The 17,797-nt window shown below is 38.0% G+C and overlaps 1 protein-coding gene across 3 annotated transcripts in view; it reads left to right on the top strand.

Annotated features, from left to right (window-relative positions):
* The window catches only part of Micu2 (mitochondrial calcium uptake 2), a 92,642-nt gene that overhangs the window by 36,032 nt on the left and 38,813 nt on the right, over positions 1–17,797 (top strand). For all 3 annotated transcript variants that reach the window (XM_013141135.3, XM_063232509.1, XM_003477394.5), the window contains exons 3-4: positions 15,733–15,764; positions 15,861–15,936. In XM_013141135.3, the coding sequence (XP_012996589.1) occupies positions 15,733–15,764; positions 15,861–15,936 (108 nt within the window). The remainder of the gene's footprint in view (positions 1–15,732; positions 15,765–15,860; positions 15,937–17,797) is intronic.

Below are 17,797 nucleotides of genomic sequence, written 5' to 3'. Positions count from 1 at the left end.
GGAAGAAAAGGGACAGGAGAAATAAATAGGTACGCACAGAAGAGAAAACATGAAAACAATGAACATGGACATAATCATGTTTATTCTTGTTAGTAACTCCAGTCAGATAAGTTTACACCTATTAGATTGGCAACAATTAAGTCTTAATAGAAGTTGAGGGTGTGGGTCAACAAGGATTTTTATACACTGTTGTTTGGAAATATGTACGGAAACTACTTTGGAAAGCAGTGTGGGGGCTGGGGATTTAGCTCAGCGGCATAAGCGCCTGCCTTGCAAGCAGGCAGTCGTGAGTTCGATCCCTGGTACCGGTAAAAATGAAAAAGAAAAAAAAAAAAGAAAGCAGTGTGACACTCCCTTGTAGACATCAGCATGTCTCTGTCCTATAAATCCTTTCCTAGGTCTACATCTACTGTGTGCCCAGCAGAGTACACATCCATGTGCAATAGGGCATATATAAAGAATGCTTATAGGCTCAGCCTTGTATTAGCACACAAAAGACTGTAAGTGTCCATTATTAAGAGAATGAATACATAAATTGTGGTATATTCTCACCAGGGAATTTTATGTAGTGAAAGTGAATAAACTGAGAACAGTGTGAATCCTGGCTGCAGGAGGAGCTTCGTGTATCTACTGCCCACTGAACATGGTGAATGTTTTTTTAAGACCATCATTTAAATAATCTTTAAGTTATATAGCAAATTAAGAAACACTTGTTTAAGAAAAAAATTTGAAATTGGTTAAGAAAAGGGAGAGCATGGGATGTGTGGACAAGGGCTGATACCTTCTAACCTGCTCTTACTCTGTGGGATGGGCATTCATTCGGGACGGCTGAGATCAAGAGCAGTGGTACTCCTGCAGCCGGACGCTTTCCTTCCTGGAAGCAGCTGGGCTTCTGTAGTTCTCTTCCTGCGCCAGCAGCTTGTTGCCAAGGCTGAGTTCCCTCAAGCACACCTGAGCAGCGGGAGTTCCTACTGAGCCCTCACTTGTGGAGTGGAGGCTCCACCCTTGACCATAGAGAATTCTGAACACCAGACTCTCTAGGCAGTATCCCACATATTATTACCACTCATCTGCTAGAGTGAGGGTATCTCAGTAGACTGTGACCTCTGCTGCCAGCTCCAGAGCCCCAGCCTCAGAGGTTTGCCTGGAGAAGAAAAGCAGATAAAACAAGTAGCTCCTAAACTCTCCCAAAAATCGGGCTTCATTTTCAATAGAAAATGGAGAAATTACAGCTTAAAAACCACTCTCAGCCAGGAGTGGTGGCACACACTTGTAATCCTGGCACTCGGGAGGCTGAGGCAGAAGGATCACTGTGAGATGGAGGCCAGCCTGGGCTGCATAGTGAGTTCAAGGCCAGCCCCAATGAGAAAGCAAGACCCTGTTTCTAAAAAACCAAACCATTCTCAAAAACAGGTATAGATCGGGTAAAGGGTAATGGGGAGAACATTGGTAGATTCACAAAATAATAGGCTAACCTGAAGGCTGCAGAGGAGCCCTCGGGAAAGCAAGGAGCCCTGCGGAACTGTAACAAACATGAAACATCACCCAAAGGAATTACTCCCTCAGAGGAACCCAGATGTGATTGGATTATCACCAGAGCAATCAAATGTCTCAGAGAATTTGTGAGATCAGTGGAGCAGATGGCTGGAAGTTAGCAATACTTAGCTCCTATAAAGAAACTTAGAGCTTCTGTTAATGTCTATCGCCTCAGGGTGACTGCTGGCAAGCTCAAATCTGTGACTCTCTGAGAATAGCCTTGGGATTGTTACTGTTCAGAGGGATAGTGGTCACTAATCTAGCTGGGCACTTAACCAAGCAAACGAAGTCAAGCCCAAGGAGGGGAAAGTTAGTACTCAGAGTTGCTACAGTAGATGATGTAAAATGTTGGGCTATGCAAAGAAAAAGAAAAATATGGCCTTCTAGACAGCAAGTAACAGAAACTGCTTATAATTGCAACCAGATTCAGCAAAAATAAATAAATAAAACTGAAGAATAGCCATTATATGTTCAAAGAACTAAAGTAAACTATGATTGAAGATTATTTCCACTTGTATTATTCATTGGAATGCAATTAAACTCTATCATTAGGCATTTAGCCAGATTAAAAATTCAGTAGTTTTGGGGGCTGGAGGTTTAACTCAGCGGCATAAGCACCTGCCTTGCAAGCGTAGTTGTGAGTTCGATCCCCGGTACCGATAAAAAGAAAAAAGACAGAAAAAAAAAAAAAAAGAATTCAGTAGTTTGGTAGGCCAAATAATACATCTTTTATGCACTTTGTCTTCATTTTCCATCCTGGAGAATAAGAATCTCTGTTGCATTCCTACAGATCATGATGAACTGCAGAACCAGGGTTCCCTCTATAAACAGAAAGATACCAAACCATCTGAGATTCATAGTTCATAAACTCACTTTCACCTATAGTCATCTTTGTAGCCTTCTTGCAAATAATATACTTTATCGATAGCAACTGATACAGCTTATGGAAATCATCTCGCAGTACTGTCAAGCAGAGACTGCCTTCACAGATCCGTGGTTCCTTGGTAGAGTTCGGGGTCCTCCACGGTGTGCTCTATAAACACCATGAAAGTCCTTTGAGACTTAGTTTACCTGGCCACATCACCATTTTCCTTTCCTTATCTTCTACTTTTTCAGCCTTATACTTCATTCCAGTGACCTTCATTCTCACTGTTAAACTTGGAATTGCTCGTTTTTAAAGCTCACATTTCAGAATTCCCTCTCTGGTAACAAGTTTTAACTGTTTTCCTACTTTACCTGGTTTCTGTCATTCCAAAGCTCCACTCCTTTGGATTTTCTTCTTTTTCTTTAGCCACAGGGTTTGTCATTTTATCACTCTAATAACAGTTTGCAATATCTTTCCCATTTGTCCATGTTCAACTAGCCTGCTGTGAACTGGTAGGGAAAAGTCATATTGTGTAGACCAGAGCTACTAAATGTATTCACCTAGTTCCCCAAATTATTTACATATCAGTAAGCTCCCTCTCATTCCCTTCATCGACTCTTCTGAACCTTTGCTCCTTTTTTCATTCTTTTTCTTTTGGTACATTCTTCATTCACTTATGATATAAGTTGACTTGTTTTTTACTGAGCAAAGTAAGGCCATGAGTCAAGGAATTCTTTGCCTTTCTACCTCACAACCAAAGAACCTCCCTGACATTCCTACCCTTTTTAATTGGAAACGGTACACCTCACCCTGCTACAACTGGTACACTCTGTCTTCTGATTCCATCATTTTCCTGCTGTTTATTTCTTGCAGCCTATGAATAGCCTTTGCTGTCTTGAATGTAAATTTCAGAATTTTCAGAATATAAGTTCTACTTAGAGTAAGATACTTGAGATCTCAGAAGTGAATTTCGATAGAAAAGAAGTCACAGGACTGAGCTCTCAGGTATTCTGACACTTAGCTATTGGAGAGATGAGAGGAAAGCAAGAACAGTTACCTAAAAAGAGAACCAGGTGTGGTGGTGCACACCTGTAATCACATTGCTTAGAAGGCTGAGACAGGAGAATCGCCGTGAGTTCAGGGCTGTCCTGGGCTACATGGTGAGTTCCGAGGCCAGCTGGAACTGTACAGTGAGAACCTGTCTTTAAAACAACAGAGGAAACCAGGAAAGCAGGGTGCTTTGTGAAGTTCAAGTAAAGGAAGTGTTTCACGGAACGGAGAGCATAAGTTATGGAAAGTACTACTGAGAACTGAGGAGCAGGAATTCACCATTGGAAGAATGAAGAACTATTTTATGAAGAACGATTTTTTGGTAGAGTGATATGATAATGAAAACCTGACTAGAATAAGTTTAAGAAAAAAATGAAAAGGAGAATGGAAACAAATGAGAGCCAGACCTTGAAGTGATTTGCCATAAAGGAGCAGAGAAATGGAGCAGTAGATGGAGGTGGAAATGCAGCCGAGCGTAGAGTTTTAAAGTGAGGTGACAAGTGCTGCGTGTGCCGGCAGCCAGGAGAGAACTTGGTGGCACAGTGAGGAAAGAAAGACTTTCTAGGACCAAGGTCCCGGGCAGACGGTGGACATGCACGTTAGCTAGGCCTGCAGGGTCCCCGGAACGGCGGGCGAGCAGGGGCCATCTGACGGGAGCCCTGCGGAAACTGCTGACCATCTTTCTGTTTCTCTGTGAATTTGGAGGCAGTCATTAGCTGAGAGTAAAGCACAGGAAGAGTATTGGAGGTTCACAGAAGTCACCTTTTGAACCAGTAAGAGTAGATGGATTAAGAAATGGATTGCCAGTGCCTTAGTGAAGTCCCTCTTTATTAATTGTGGATTCAGACTGACTCTTTTCAGTGTGGTTGTGATATTTCTCCCCACCATGTTCATCCACTCAGACCCTGGCATGGATTAGGCAGAGGTGGGTGTTACCCCGGGATGGGGTTAGCCAAAGAACCTGTGACAAAAGAGAGCCAATGAGTCCAGAGTGAAAGACTGATGGGGTCCCATGGGAGCTGGGCCAGGTGCAGCCGTGCTGGATCAGGCAGATCACAGGGCCCAGTGAGATGGAGGGTGGTTGGAGTCAGCCTCCATACAGTGCGTTATAAATGTTATAGTGGAGAGGACAGGTCCTAACATGAGGCAGAAGAGTTTGTTATTCGCTGGACCAGTCTCTGTGGGCAGAGTTCTCTAAGGCCTACAAACTTAGGTTTTCTCATCTGTAAAATGGGAAGACTAATAATATCTACCTCAAAACACTGTGAAAACAGTATTGTAATGCAAATAAAGCACGAGGGTGTGGAATGTAAGAAGCTCTGAAATTTTAGCTACTTTTATAAAATGTTCATTAGGATCAAATGCAGAAATCAGTATTTGTTCGTAATTGAATTTTCCAACTATGAGTGGTTGTGGGGTTTTTAAAACTTATTTTCTACGTTTTTAAATATTTTACAGTGAGCATTATCATCTCTGTACTTTGAAGTATAACTTGGCCCAGTTTCAGTGGTTAAAAACTGACACCAAAAGTTGTTGGGTTTATGTAGCCTTGGAAAGCTAACCGTTCTCTAAGGTACAGCAAGGAGATATTTGTGCTCCTGTGTGTGTAACTAAACTGTGTCATAATTATTGGTAACATTGTTGAAGGGAAAACTAAGACGGTGCTACTCTTGTCCTCTAAAACAATGTGTGCCACCTCTTATTGGAGTGTGATTTTAGCTTCAATTCCTTGAAAGTTTTATTTTCACATCCAGGAGTCCTTTTGTAATATAAATACCCTAAAAATGAGGTCATAATTTAAGCCTTTATCAACCTCAATAACAAGCCAAGTATAAGCAAAAGTGGGTCACAGAACAAGTGCGAGGCATTTCTGGGAATTGAAGCAAGGGCCTGAGAAAGACACGGCAGGGCAGTGGGCCAGGCTGGGCTTCACATTCTCTCACCCCTCCTCTATGCGCCTGTTTATGCTTACAGTAGGGGAGATCATGTTATAAATGAGTAAGCAAAAGGAAATAAACAAACTAGGGAGGAAGACAGCCAAATTCATATTAACTAGGTAGCATTAACACACCGCTCTGATAAGGGTTATAATTGGGTTGACTGTAGAATTTATCATAGTACCTATGCCAAAGTTGCTCCTCAAATCTCATGTCTCTGAGGATTTATCTTGGACTTTTTCTACAAATGAACTCAGATTTAAAAAAAAAAAAACTGCAGTTAAAATATACATTATAGTTCTTGTCTTCATCTCTAGATGTCTGGTTTCAGACTGCTCTCTCTGAGAGTGTTTCTTGCTCTGTAAATTTGAGTATAGTATCGTTTCATTATTTCTACTCTGATTTGATGACAAAGGATTTTCTAAGTTGTTTGATAATACATTTGCTTGGGGCATTTGCTAAAAATCTCAGTAAGGTAGCCAGGCACAGTGGATTGCACCTTTGGTCAGCACCCAAGAAGCTGAGGTGGAAGGATTTCTTGAACCCAGAAGTTTGAGACAAGAATGGGCCATACAGTAAGACCCCATCTCAGCAAAGCAAAGACACAAATTCTCAATATCATCTTCCCTGTGCCAGGTACTTTTAACAAGTATCCTCCAGATAAATTTTGACCAAAACTTGAGAAGCACTGACACCTGGGTGAAGATCTCTTCGGATGTGATGTGTCCTTGTAATAGCAGCAAACAGCTGCACATTGGAGTTGAAAGAATCTGGAGTCATTCCTGTCTCTACCCTCCCTATTGTGACACAGAGTAAGCTACTTGAACTCTTTAACTGCTTCAAGATTTATCAAATAATAGTTTCTATCTCATGGTAGACTAAATAAGAGACTGTGAGAAAGCTGGTAGCTACTGTAAGCTAAAAGTAATATTCCCAACTAAAAGATTAAAATTAAAAGTTGTATCAGACTGTATGGCTGACTTTCTTTATTAGGATTTTAATCATATTATTCAGATAAATGTCAGCAGCTGGGTGTACCCTACAAGTCCATGTGTGGATGCCTTGGTCACAGCCTGAGGTCTGTTGGTGGGTTGGTCCTGTAGAAGATGGAAGGAAGTTAGGTCACTGGGAGATGCCTTTGAAGGGGCTGTGGCCTCTCCTCTCCTTTCCCTTCTTGGCTGTGAGGTGAAAGTATGCTCTGTACACATACTTCCATGATTGCTACCATGCCAGGGACTCAGAAGCCACAGGACCAGTTCACTACACACTGAAACCCCCAAAACCGTGAGCAGCATGCTCATTATCTCAAGTATTTTGTCACGGTGGTGGAAAGTTAACACAGCAGCTAAATATTTTAGGTTAAGAAACAATATTTTGTTATAAAATACATGTTCAGTATGGAAAGTACAGAGCAGAAAATAAAGTCAACCAGAATTCTGTCACCACCACTCAGACATGACAAACATTAACATACACTTTAGTTTACACATATTTGAAGCCCTGTGTCACATACAGTATACTGTTTATTTATAGCATCTTTTTCTGTTTAGTGCATTGTTGTCAAACATTTTTCTAAAATATTGCTATGACTATGTAATAGTTTTGTTAATATGCTGTAATTTAATTAGTTCCCTAATATTAGCACATTAGTTCCCTAATGTTAAAACATAAGTCTATAATCTTTTCACTGTGATTAACTGCGGTGAGTATACTGTTTCATAAAAATCTTTGTTCAACTGATAATTTTATTATAATTTTCTAGAAGTATTACCATAAAACAAACATTTTAAGAGTTTAGAAGCATCTTGCTGAGTGGTCTGTTAGACCAAACAACTGTAAACAATTTTTGCTTAAGTAGAAAACTCACTGGTTTTTTTAATAATAAAAAAAAAATTTTTTTTTTTTTTGGTCTTTTTTGAGACGAGGTCTCGCTATGCAGTTTAGGCTGGCCTTGAGCTCACTTTGTAACCCAGGCTGGTCTCGAACTCGCAACAATCCTCCCACCTCAGCCTCTCAAGTGCTGGGATTACAGGCGTGAGCCACTATGCCCGGCTAATAATAAATTGTTTTTATTTCATAATCTATAAGGGAAAACCTTTTTAATACCATTATAAGGGAAAACTTGTATTACTGCCATTAAATTAATTAAAAGAAAATGTGCTGTATTTCTGCAGTGACCTTTTTTTTTTAATTTAAAGAGAAAAACAAAACAAAGCAAGACGTAAAAGGCTACAAGTGATACAGAATTTCAAGAGAAAACATATACAGTAAGGATTAACTAGTTAATAGATTACATATTGTCATCTCAGAAACAGTTGTCCAGGTTACAAAATTAAAGCATACAAAGTGGACATTAATACAGTGAGATTGCAGACAGTTCTGTTCAATGATCCAACAAAAACTCAGTAATATGGTTTTCTATCCTACACACTTAAATACACTTGCAATTATATCCTTTAGATCACTTTCTTTCCTCCCTTTTTTACGCTAACAGTCACACATTTTGGGTTCCATTACTCGCACAGTTCTTATAACTTTTTCTTTGAAGAGGAAATAAAAAATAAAACATAAAACAAGAAACAAGACAAAACAAAACAGAACAAAAAAAACCCAATGTGACAAAGCAAAACAGAGTCAGAACAGGAGGATGGACATGGTATATAAGGCAAAAAGAGATTAAATAGGTGATCAACAATGGTTACCACTATGCCTCTTGTTATCCTAAAAAGAGGTGCCTATATTAGCTGGTATAAAAGAATTGAACAAAGCAGTACAGGACAAGACCACTAAAACCCACATTGAAGATCTTACAGGACTTCCAAAGAAGATAATAGTCAAACCATAATGGGCATCATAGACTATCTGGTTGCCTTTAAAGTGGTTGCTTATACCCTCAAATTTGATACTATTAAACAAAACAGAATATAATAAAATCAATCAGAACAAGATGTGGAGAATAATACAAGGGTTCAAGTCAGGTTAATAGGAAAACAAAAAAGTTACTATAATATATCTCGCTATTTTTAATTTAGTTTTCCTTTAATTAAAAGATACTAAGAAATAAATTAATTTTTAAAAAAGGGAGGGAGATTGAGACAGAAAAGAGCTTATCAATAGAATAACACAGGTCAGAACCGAACAGTTTAAGCATCAATGCAGTGACCTTTTGAAATGAGAGCATTTTTAGTTACTTTCCTTGTTGCTGGAACACAATACCTGACACCCACAATTGAAAGGAGGAGAGGCTTATTTTGGCTCACATTTTAGAAGTCTCAGTCCTTACATGGTCTGCAGGCTCCAGCCAGAAGCAGCGTGGGGGGAGGGACTGGCAGGAAGCTGCTCACCTTATGGCAAACAGGAAGCAGGGAGTCAGTGGAGGGGAAAAGGGCAATATAACATTCCAGGTCACACCACAATGACCCATCTCTTTGGGCCAGGCCTCACGTCCTGGAGCAAGGAAAATACATAGTGCCCCTGCAATCCAGTCACCTTCCAAAGGTCCCACCTGAGACCCCATGAGGCATTAGTGAAACATCTAGATATAAACCATAACCAAGAGAAAGAGTCAGGCAGCGTTCAGGTTTGATTTAGGCTTTCAATCAATTTTTTGAAATATCTCTTTTAAAATATATTTAAAACTTTTAAAAAATGCTGTTTGAATTTCTCCTCTTAAAACATCTCTGAACTTTTAAAATTTATTTCCCATTTTGTGTAGTATAAAAACATAAGCTTAAGCTTTAAACTACTTCTTTTGCCAGCTGAATTGTAAGTTACCCATTCTGTAAATTTCCTTCATCCATAAGGTGAAATAAGGATATTACATCTCATATGGCTGTTTTGATTAGATGAGATCATTTCTATAAAATGCCTGAACATACTGAAGCATATAGGCTACTCTCAGTAATTCTTAGCTATCTTACAAATTTTATTATTACTAATTTGCTGTAGTGCTTCTAATTAAAATTTGTTTCAAGTTGAGGTATAAATCACATAGCCTAAAATTCATTTTGAATTACGGCTCAGTGGTTTTTGGTATAGTCACAAGATTATGCAAGTTAATTCCAGAAGACTTGATTATAGTTCTGCTTCCCTTTCAATTTCCTAAAAGAGTTTCAGCATTAGTTTCAACATTGGTTCTCCTCTAAATTTCTTGTAGAATTCAATTGTGAATCTGTCAGGATCTGGGCTTTCCTTTGTTGGTAAATTTTTAATTACATTTCAATCTCATTGGCTGATAACAGATTATTTAGAATTTTTATATCTTCTTGATTGAATTTTGGCAATTGGATTGTGTCTAGGAATCTGTCCATTTCTTCTGTGTTTCTACCTTATAGGAATATAGGTTCTCATAGCAGATATTGCTGATCTTCTGAATTTCTGTGGGATCTGTTATGATTTCCCCCTTTTCATTCCTAATTGCCTAAATTTGTTTTTTTCTTTTTGATGAAGTTGGCTAATGATTTATCAGTTTTATTAATTCTTTCAAAGAACCAGCTTTTCAAATCATTGATTCTTTGTATTGTTTTCTGAATCTCATTTGCATTAATTTCTGCTCTTTATAATTTCCTCTCTCATATGAGCTTTGGGTCTTCTTTTTCTAGAAGTTTGAGATTTGATATTAGGTTTTTTATTTGAGCTCATTCTGTTTTCCTGATGTGAGAGTTTATCACTGTAAATTTCCCTCATGATTACTTACATTGTGTCCCGTAAGTTGTGGTATGTTGTATAGGCATTATAGTTTAATTGTATGTACTATGTAATTTCATGTTTTAATTTACTGTGTGACCTATTGGTTGTTCAGAAGTGTAGTTTTTAATTTTCATGTGTTTGTGTAGTTTTTGTGATTTTTTTTTTTTGTCAGTGATTTCTAGTTTCATTGTGCTATGATCAAATAGTGCTCAAGGAATGATTTCAGATTCTCTGTATTTACTTAAACATGTTTTGTGGGCTAGTATGTAGTCTTATTTTGGACAGCATCCTATGTGCAGCTGAGAAGAATGTGTATTCTGATCTTTTGGAGTGTGAACACTGTAGACATCTATCAAGTCCATTTGTTCACAAACAGCTTAATTCTTATTTTTGTTGTTGTTGTTTTGTCTAGTTGGTCATTCTATTTGTGAGAATGGAGTATTAAGATCCCCTACTGCAGTTGTGTTAATGCTTATATGTTTATTCATGGCTGTTAATACTTGTTTTATGTAGTTGGGTGCACTGGTATTTGGTGTATATATACTTAAAATTGTTATCTCATTCATAGACTTTTCCCTTAACAAGTGTGCAGTGACTTTCCTTGTCTCTTTTGATTAGTTTTGGCTTAAAGTTTATACTGTGTGCAAATAGAATATCTACCCCTGCTTTTTTCTGGGTTCTTGTGGAAAATTGTTTTTCATCCTTTGACTTTTGGTCTATGAATTTCTTTTTGGGTTAAATTGTTTCTTAAATGCAGCATATTGTTGATTCTTGTTTCTTGATCCATTCTGTCATTCTGTTTCTCTTGATTAGTGAGCTGAGGTTATTGACATTGACGGTTATAACTGATACATACTGGCTTACCTTTTTCATGTTATTTTCCTGTTGTTGGTTCCCTGTCTTTCTCCTCTGTTTGATTGCTTGCCTTACTTGGCAGTTTCTTTCTAAAGATGTTCATGTGCTTATGGTCTTCATTATCTCTTTGTAGTATATCCTTCAGTAGTATACATTCTATATAGCTAGTTTGGTGGTCATGAATTTCTTCAGTTGTTGTCATGGAAATACCATTTTCTGTGTTGAATTTGAAAGATAGTTTTGTGGGGTACATCAATCTGGGTTGAAGACTGTTTGCTTTTAGGGCTTGAAATACCTCACTCCATGCTCTCCTTGATTTGAGTGTGTTGAGAAGTCTGCTATGATTCTGATGGACTTTCCTGTATAGTTGATTTGTTTCTTTTCTCTAGCTTCTTTTCGTAAATTTTTCTTGTGCTGAATTTCTGGAATCTTGATTATTATATGCCTTGGTGTAGATTTATTTTGCTCATGGCTATTTCGAGTTCTGTATGCCTCACTTTTAATTCTTTTGAAAATTTTCTGCCATTATTTCTAAAAAGAGATTGTTAATAGCTTTAGTGCTATCTCTAGTTTTTTCACTGACTCCAGTCAGTCTTACATTTTTCTTTGCTTCATCTTGTAGCTGTTGGATTGATTTTTTCATGATCCTTATTATTGTTAAGATATCTTTCTTTTCCTGGTCACTAATCACATTCCTGCCTTCTAGGTCTAATATTCTATCCTCACCTTCAAAAAATCTGTTGCATATAATTTCAGTGGAGTTTTTAATCTCCTGTGTTTCTGTTTGGATCTGTTTTATTGATTCCATTTCTTGTCTGTATTGGGCATTTGATGGTTTCCATCATTTTCTTAAGCTCCTTTATTTGTTTCTTTGTGTCTGTTTTAATTTTTTTCATTTTGTCATTTCTTTTTGTATATTAGAAATTATTTTTTCAATAATCTCTTACTTTTGTTTTTACTTTGTCTGTTATCATTTCAGAAATTTCCAGTTTCCTGGAACTTTCCTCTATCTCCGTGTACTCTGGACCTGTCCTGGTTGGGCTGGACATTTGGGGTTTCATTTTGCTTCTTCCTCTGGTCATTTTCTATTTTTATTTTATTTTGTTTTCTGTTTTGGTGCTTGCAGATTTCTTATGTTAGATAGCTTTTTCCCTAGTGTCAAGGCTTTCCTAGGTGATGTCTATTCCTCAGGGATGTCTTCTAGACGTAGTTAGTTCTTAGTCTTTCTGTCTATCCCCAGAACCTACTTAGCCAATATATTAAGAATGTGGAGTTACTTTTTGACTCAAGGCTCATTCCTTTGATACTGGACTATAGTGATGGTTATGACTCCTTGCGATCTCAGTGTTGTCATACAGGGGAGAAAAATACATTATAACAGGTATGGCATGCTGGTTACAGAAGTACAGTTAGCAATAACCGTAGACAAGCACAGCCTGGCTACTGACAGACTGTGGCAACTATTTGTCTGATATCTTTAACTATAGAAGCAAGTTCTACGGTTATATAATACAATCCAGCTTGTATCAGGAACTTGTATTCAACAATTTTCCACTTAGTAGAGTGACTTTACCAGGATAGGTTAAGTCCATAGATGCAGAACCTAGATTAGTGATTTCCTTGGACTAGTGAAGGAGAAGAGGAAGAGTGACTGCTTCTACAGGCTTTCCCATTGTGGGGTGATAAAAATATCCTGAAGTTAGATTGTGGTGATGTTGGTGCTAAAAACTGCTAAGCTATATTGTTTAAAAGGATGAATTCAGTGGATTATAAAAATATTGCAGAAAAGCTATAGAAAATATCAACTTTGATCCCAGTGAAAATACTCATTTTTAAATTATGCTTTAGAACAGAAATAGATAAGCCCGTGTGGGTGCATTCCCTGTAATCCCACCATAGTGAAGGCTGAGGCAAGAAGATTGTTTCAAGTTTAAGACGGGCCTAGGCTACAAAGTGAGCCCAAGATCAGCTCAAGCTGCATAGTGAGATTGTCTTAAAAAGACCAAAAAAAGAAAAGAAATAGACAATGACACTAAAATAATAAAAACATCATTGTTCATATGCTTTTCTTATATTTGAGAACTTGTGGATCTAACCATGTAGGTAAACCAAAACATTCACATAATACAGATCAAATAAGAAAGCAAATTGATGGGGAGGAGCCAACTGGCTTTTATCTCTTTAGAGGTCTTACTAGCAGAAGTTAATAATATAGTTGTCTGCCCAAAAAAGTCAGTTCTGTAGATTCCCCAGTGACTCACTAGGAATGCCTCACTTCCTCTTCCTCCAGATGAGCAGAATATCAGGACCTCGTTGTACCAGGGCCGTGAGCGCCATCTGCTCTCAGCCTTGAACACTGTAGAGAAACATCTAACCTTCCAGTAACTGGGCATTCTTACATATGCACATGCATACACGCAGAGTGGGACTCAATACAGATTTTCTTAATTTTCAGACTGCCAAGACGGCAAATAATTTAAAATGCATTTGTCACCTGACTTACCACCAGCCCTCCCCCACGGTGGATGTCCATTTCCTGCTGGTGAAAGCAGATCGAAAGCCTGTTAGCTCTTCTTTTACTCTTACAGATGTCCTGCACCTCCCCCGGGAAACTCAGAAAGAACGGCAGCCCAATACATACGCAAGCACTTTTCTGCTGCTAGTCTGCTTGCTGTTGATGTCACTGGACTATTTTGTCCTCTCTGAATTACGTAAAAAGCATGTACTAAAAGAAGAGATGAGTTATAGGCAAGAATAAAAGTTTTTAAATACTTTGATTTTCATAATCCAAACCCAAAACATATTGCTCAAAGTAATTCTAAAATTGAGATGCTTTCAATTCCATCCATTTTAATCCGTCCTGGGACTTTTATATAACCAATAAAAACAAGGTAAAGCATTTATTACTAAAATGATTCTACTTCCTAATTTCACGATTTCTTTTGGATTCTTCTAATATTCATATACATAAGGCTTTTGTTTTGTTGTGCTTGTTTTAATGAGACACTGAAAGGACTATTTAAGAGTCATTTGTCAATACCAGTTTATACTGTTTAGAACATGCCATAAGAAGGCATTAGCCTAAGACTTGTTTAGTGTCAAAAGCACATTAATTTTTCCTCTTTCACTGTCAAAGCATTTCATTTGGTTCCCAGATTAACTCTGTAGTATATTTATAAAATGGAGGTGCTGCAGAAGTAACAAGTTTGAACTACATGCTCTTGTGACAGCTGATTTTGATGGGAATTTTAGATATATGTACATAGTTCATATATCAAGGAACTCATATCCATCTGATTATATAATAACTGGATTTTCCATTTTTTAATTAGTTTACTGTGTGCCCAACAAATCTTAAAATTCATGTGAAATAGCTGGTGTTACCAGTTTTAATTATAACTAAAGGCAACAGAACTGCTTTATAATCGTATCATGTGTATTTTAATCAGTTAAGAGTTGAAAGTAGTGCAGGTTTTCACTACTATACTTCCATGAACACTAGGAGTCTTAGCACCTGTTTTTTGACAGATCTGTATGAGAAAACAAATCCTTCAGTGTCAATATGACCTAAATTCTCATCAGGTAAGGGTAATAATTTATCCAAAACATCAGGATCAGGGTAACACACTTGTGAAATCTATTGTAATTTTTGTTTTAATTTTTTATTAGTACATATTTGCCATACATAGTTCTCACATTCATCATAGGAAATTTGTAACAATACATAATATATCTTATTTCTTCTTTTCTCTTTCCCTTCACCCTTCTTCCTTTTCCCATTTGCAGAAACTTTGTTCTCAGTTTTTTTTCCTCCCATTGTTTCTTTAAATCTTTTTTTCTTTCCCTCCCTTCTCCCTTCCCCTTTCCGCTCCCTTATTCCCCTTCCCACTTGAACGTGTTCTTCCTACTTCCCAATATCTGTCTTCCAGTTAGCTCCTTGTTTATCCTTCTGGTTTCTCATACAAGAGAAACATTGTGATACTTAAACTTGTATGTCTTATTTATCTCATTTCATTATGGTCTCAAGATGCATCCATTTATGTACAAACAGCTCAACTTTATCCTTCTTTATGGCAGATTGTATATAAATATCATTGTATATAAATACTACTTTTTCTTTATCCATTCATCTGTTGATGGGCATCTGGGCTGTTTCCAAGATTTAGTGATTACAAATGGTGGTGTTGAAACCATAGATGTGATTTATATTACTGTGTGATGCTTCTTTTTTTGCCATTTTTTAAATTTTAAAAACAAAAGAATAAAAATGGTGGTACAGAATTTCAAAACAAAATAAGAGGAGATTAACACTAGTTAATATACTGGTTCATAGTGGTTGTTCAGATTACAAGATATAGGCATGAGACGCTTTTACCTCTTTGGAAAAGATATCAAGAAGGGGAATTGCTGGGTCAAATGGAACCTCTAATTTTAGTTTTTTCAGGGCTCTCCATACAGATTTCCAAGTGGTCATACCAATTTACATTCCTACCAGCAGTAGAAATGAGTTCCCTTTTTCCCCATAGCATTACCAACATTTATTATTGGTTGATTTCTTGATGATAGCCATTCTTTCTGGAGTGAGACTAAATCTCAGCTTTTGCAAAAAAACTACCTTTGTGCTTTTAGTCTTAGAATCATTTGGCTCATAGTTTTAGCATATTAAGTTTTAGTTTAATAGTAAATCTGTATGTTTTCTAAATATTTGCTTGGTTGTCTTGTAAATGATTTTCTTTTGTAGTGCAACTTGACTTTACCAACAAATATGGGTTAAAAAATAATATTTCCTTTCTGTTATAGGTAAAACATCAGTCAAGAGGTTAGCAAAGAAGGTAAGCAATATGTTGGGGTGGGTTTTTTTTTTGTTGTAAGATAGAAAATGAACTTTTGTAAGTTAAATTGAAATATTTTAATATGTGTATTCAAAGGATATCGAGAATGTCCTGTCAGGAATCCCAAAGGCTGGTCGTGGATCAACCTTTTTTAGAGACCTTGGAGATAGAGGTAATTTTCATTCATTGTTAATTGTTCATATGTGCATTTTATTTAACTAAAATATTGTTAGAGAATTAAGGTATGAGATTTGCATCATGTTACTTAATAGTTTTTTTTTAAATAGTGTATCTGTTAAGAGATAATATCGTCAGATTCTTCGAATAATTAGAGATAAATTATTGACATTTGGTGTTAAGTAGAACCTGAAAAGGGAATGCGGTCAATGTAGAAGGACAAAGATGAGACAGAAGTCTACAGTGAGAGGTATGAAGGCCTCAGAGGAGATGCCGGCGTGTCAGGAGTTAGGTAGAGGGAAAGGGCCGGTGTAAGAACAGAAACCAAGGGCAGTGAGCACAGGAGCAGAGGAAGATTGGTGCTGTCATAGCAGCAGAGCGGAGACTGTCAGGGAAGAGGTGAGCAAACTCAGCTTTCCCCAGTCATTTCCGCCCAGCAGCAGGTTGACAGTTTTTTTCCATGGATGAGGTAGGTGGTTTCTTTGTTTTTTGTTTTTCAGTATATGTTTCAATACTACATTCTCCAACCTAGCATTGCCTTAGCTCCACCTCACCTGTGAGGCACCAGATTCACCTAAGGAGCTCAAGGAAACAGTTCTTGTGGAGTTCCTGTTTCAGTGAGACTGATGATCTTACCAGACAGTGGGAGCAGCTGTAAATACGATAGAGCTTCTCACTTGCCTGAAGTTCACCTCCTACTTTGCAGCCCATTTCCTAAGAGCTCACTGACCAGTCCTGGTCTATGGCCGCATCTAGAGCCTCTGACCAAGGTGTAAAATCCAAGTGAATTCAGAGGATAGATAAGCTACAGACTGAAGACTGCTCATTAGATTCAGCAGCAGGAAGTACATGACCCTTAGTGACTGCAGGGCAGTGAGAAGATGGAATCTGAAACCAGGTTGCAGGACTTGGAGAAGTAGGCAGAACACAGGAAAATGAGTGCAGACCACTGGGCCTGGGTAGAGGAGCAGGAGGGCAGAAGGCAGGGGAGAGGAGGCTGAGGGACTGTTGGTGGATTGGTTGGTTTTTGGTGGATGATATTTGTTTGTTTGTTGGTGCTGGAGATTAAACCTAGGCCCACACATGTTAGCACATGTTCTAACACGGAGCTGCACCCCCTCTGCCCATTGGTTTGTTTTTGATAAGAAATAGGCATGTTTTTTGTTGTTGAGAAGGAGGGGGAAAAAGTATAAGAGAAAAAATATGAGTAGGACAAAATCTTGAAACACAGGAGAGAAGGAATTGACTTTAGGTATAAGGGCACCAGCATCCTGTGGAGAACCAGGTTTCAGATAAGGCAGAGTTAAGCATACATTGAATAGGTCGTAGACGTTTGCTGTGGAACGAAATTGCAGATTGCTGCTGGACATTTTGTATAAAAGTGGAAGAGTGAGAGATGGTTGAGCCAGAAGAAGTGAAACACTGCTCAGCATTCCTCTAACGAAAGAGGAAAGATGCCCTGATGGGAAGGGAGTAGTGGCTGCTGGACACAATAGGACATAAGCCCAAGAAGTCAGCAGAGCCAAGTCATAGATTGCTTTATAGGGTAAATGGAAGAATCTGGACTTGTCATAAAGACATGGATTACTGTTGAAGAGTTGTAAGTCAGAAGTGGCACCTGTAATACAGACTTGAAGAATCACTCTGGTAGCAGCATGGTGAATGAGCAGAAGAAAGGGAAGAAGAACAGACAGCTCCGAGGTAATAGTAGCAAGGGACCACATATGGGAAGGGAGGCTGTGGAAATGGAGGCAGGAATATGCATTCATAGATATTTCGGTGATAGATTGACAGGACTTAGTGACAGATTAGATGTGAGAGGAGAGAAAGAAAAACCAAATATGCCCGATTTCTGG

This window comes from Cavia porcellus, unplaced genomic scaffold (genome assembly GCF_034190915.1).
Source record: "Cavia porcellus strain 051 isolate PalLab524CR breed Dunkin Hartley unplaced genomic scaffold, mCavPor4.1 scaffold_21, whole genome shotgun sequence".
NCBI lineage: Eukaryota > Metazoa > Chordata > Mammalia > Rodentia > Caviidae > Cavia > Cavia porcellus.
This window is presented reverse-complemented; position numbering and strand designations above follow the sequence as displayed.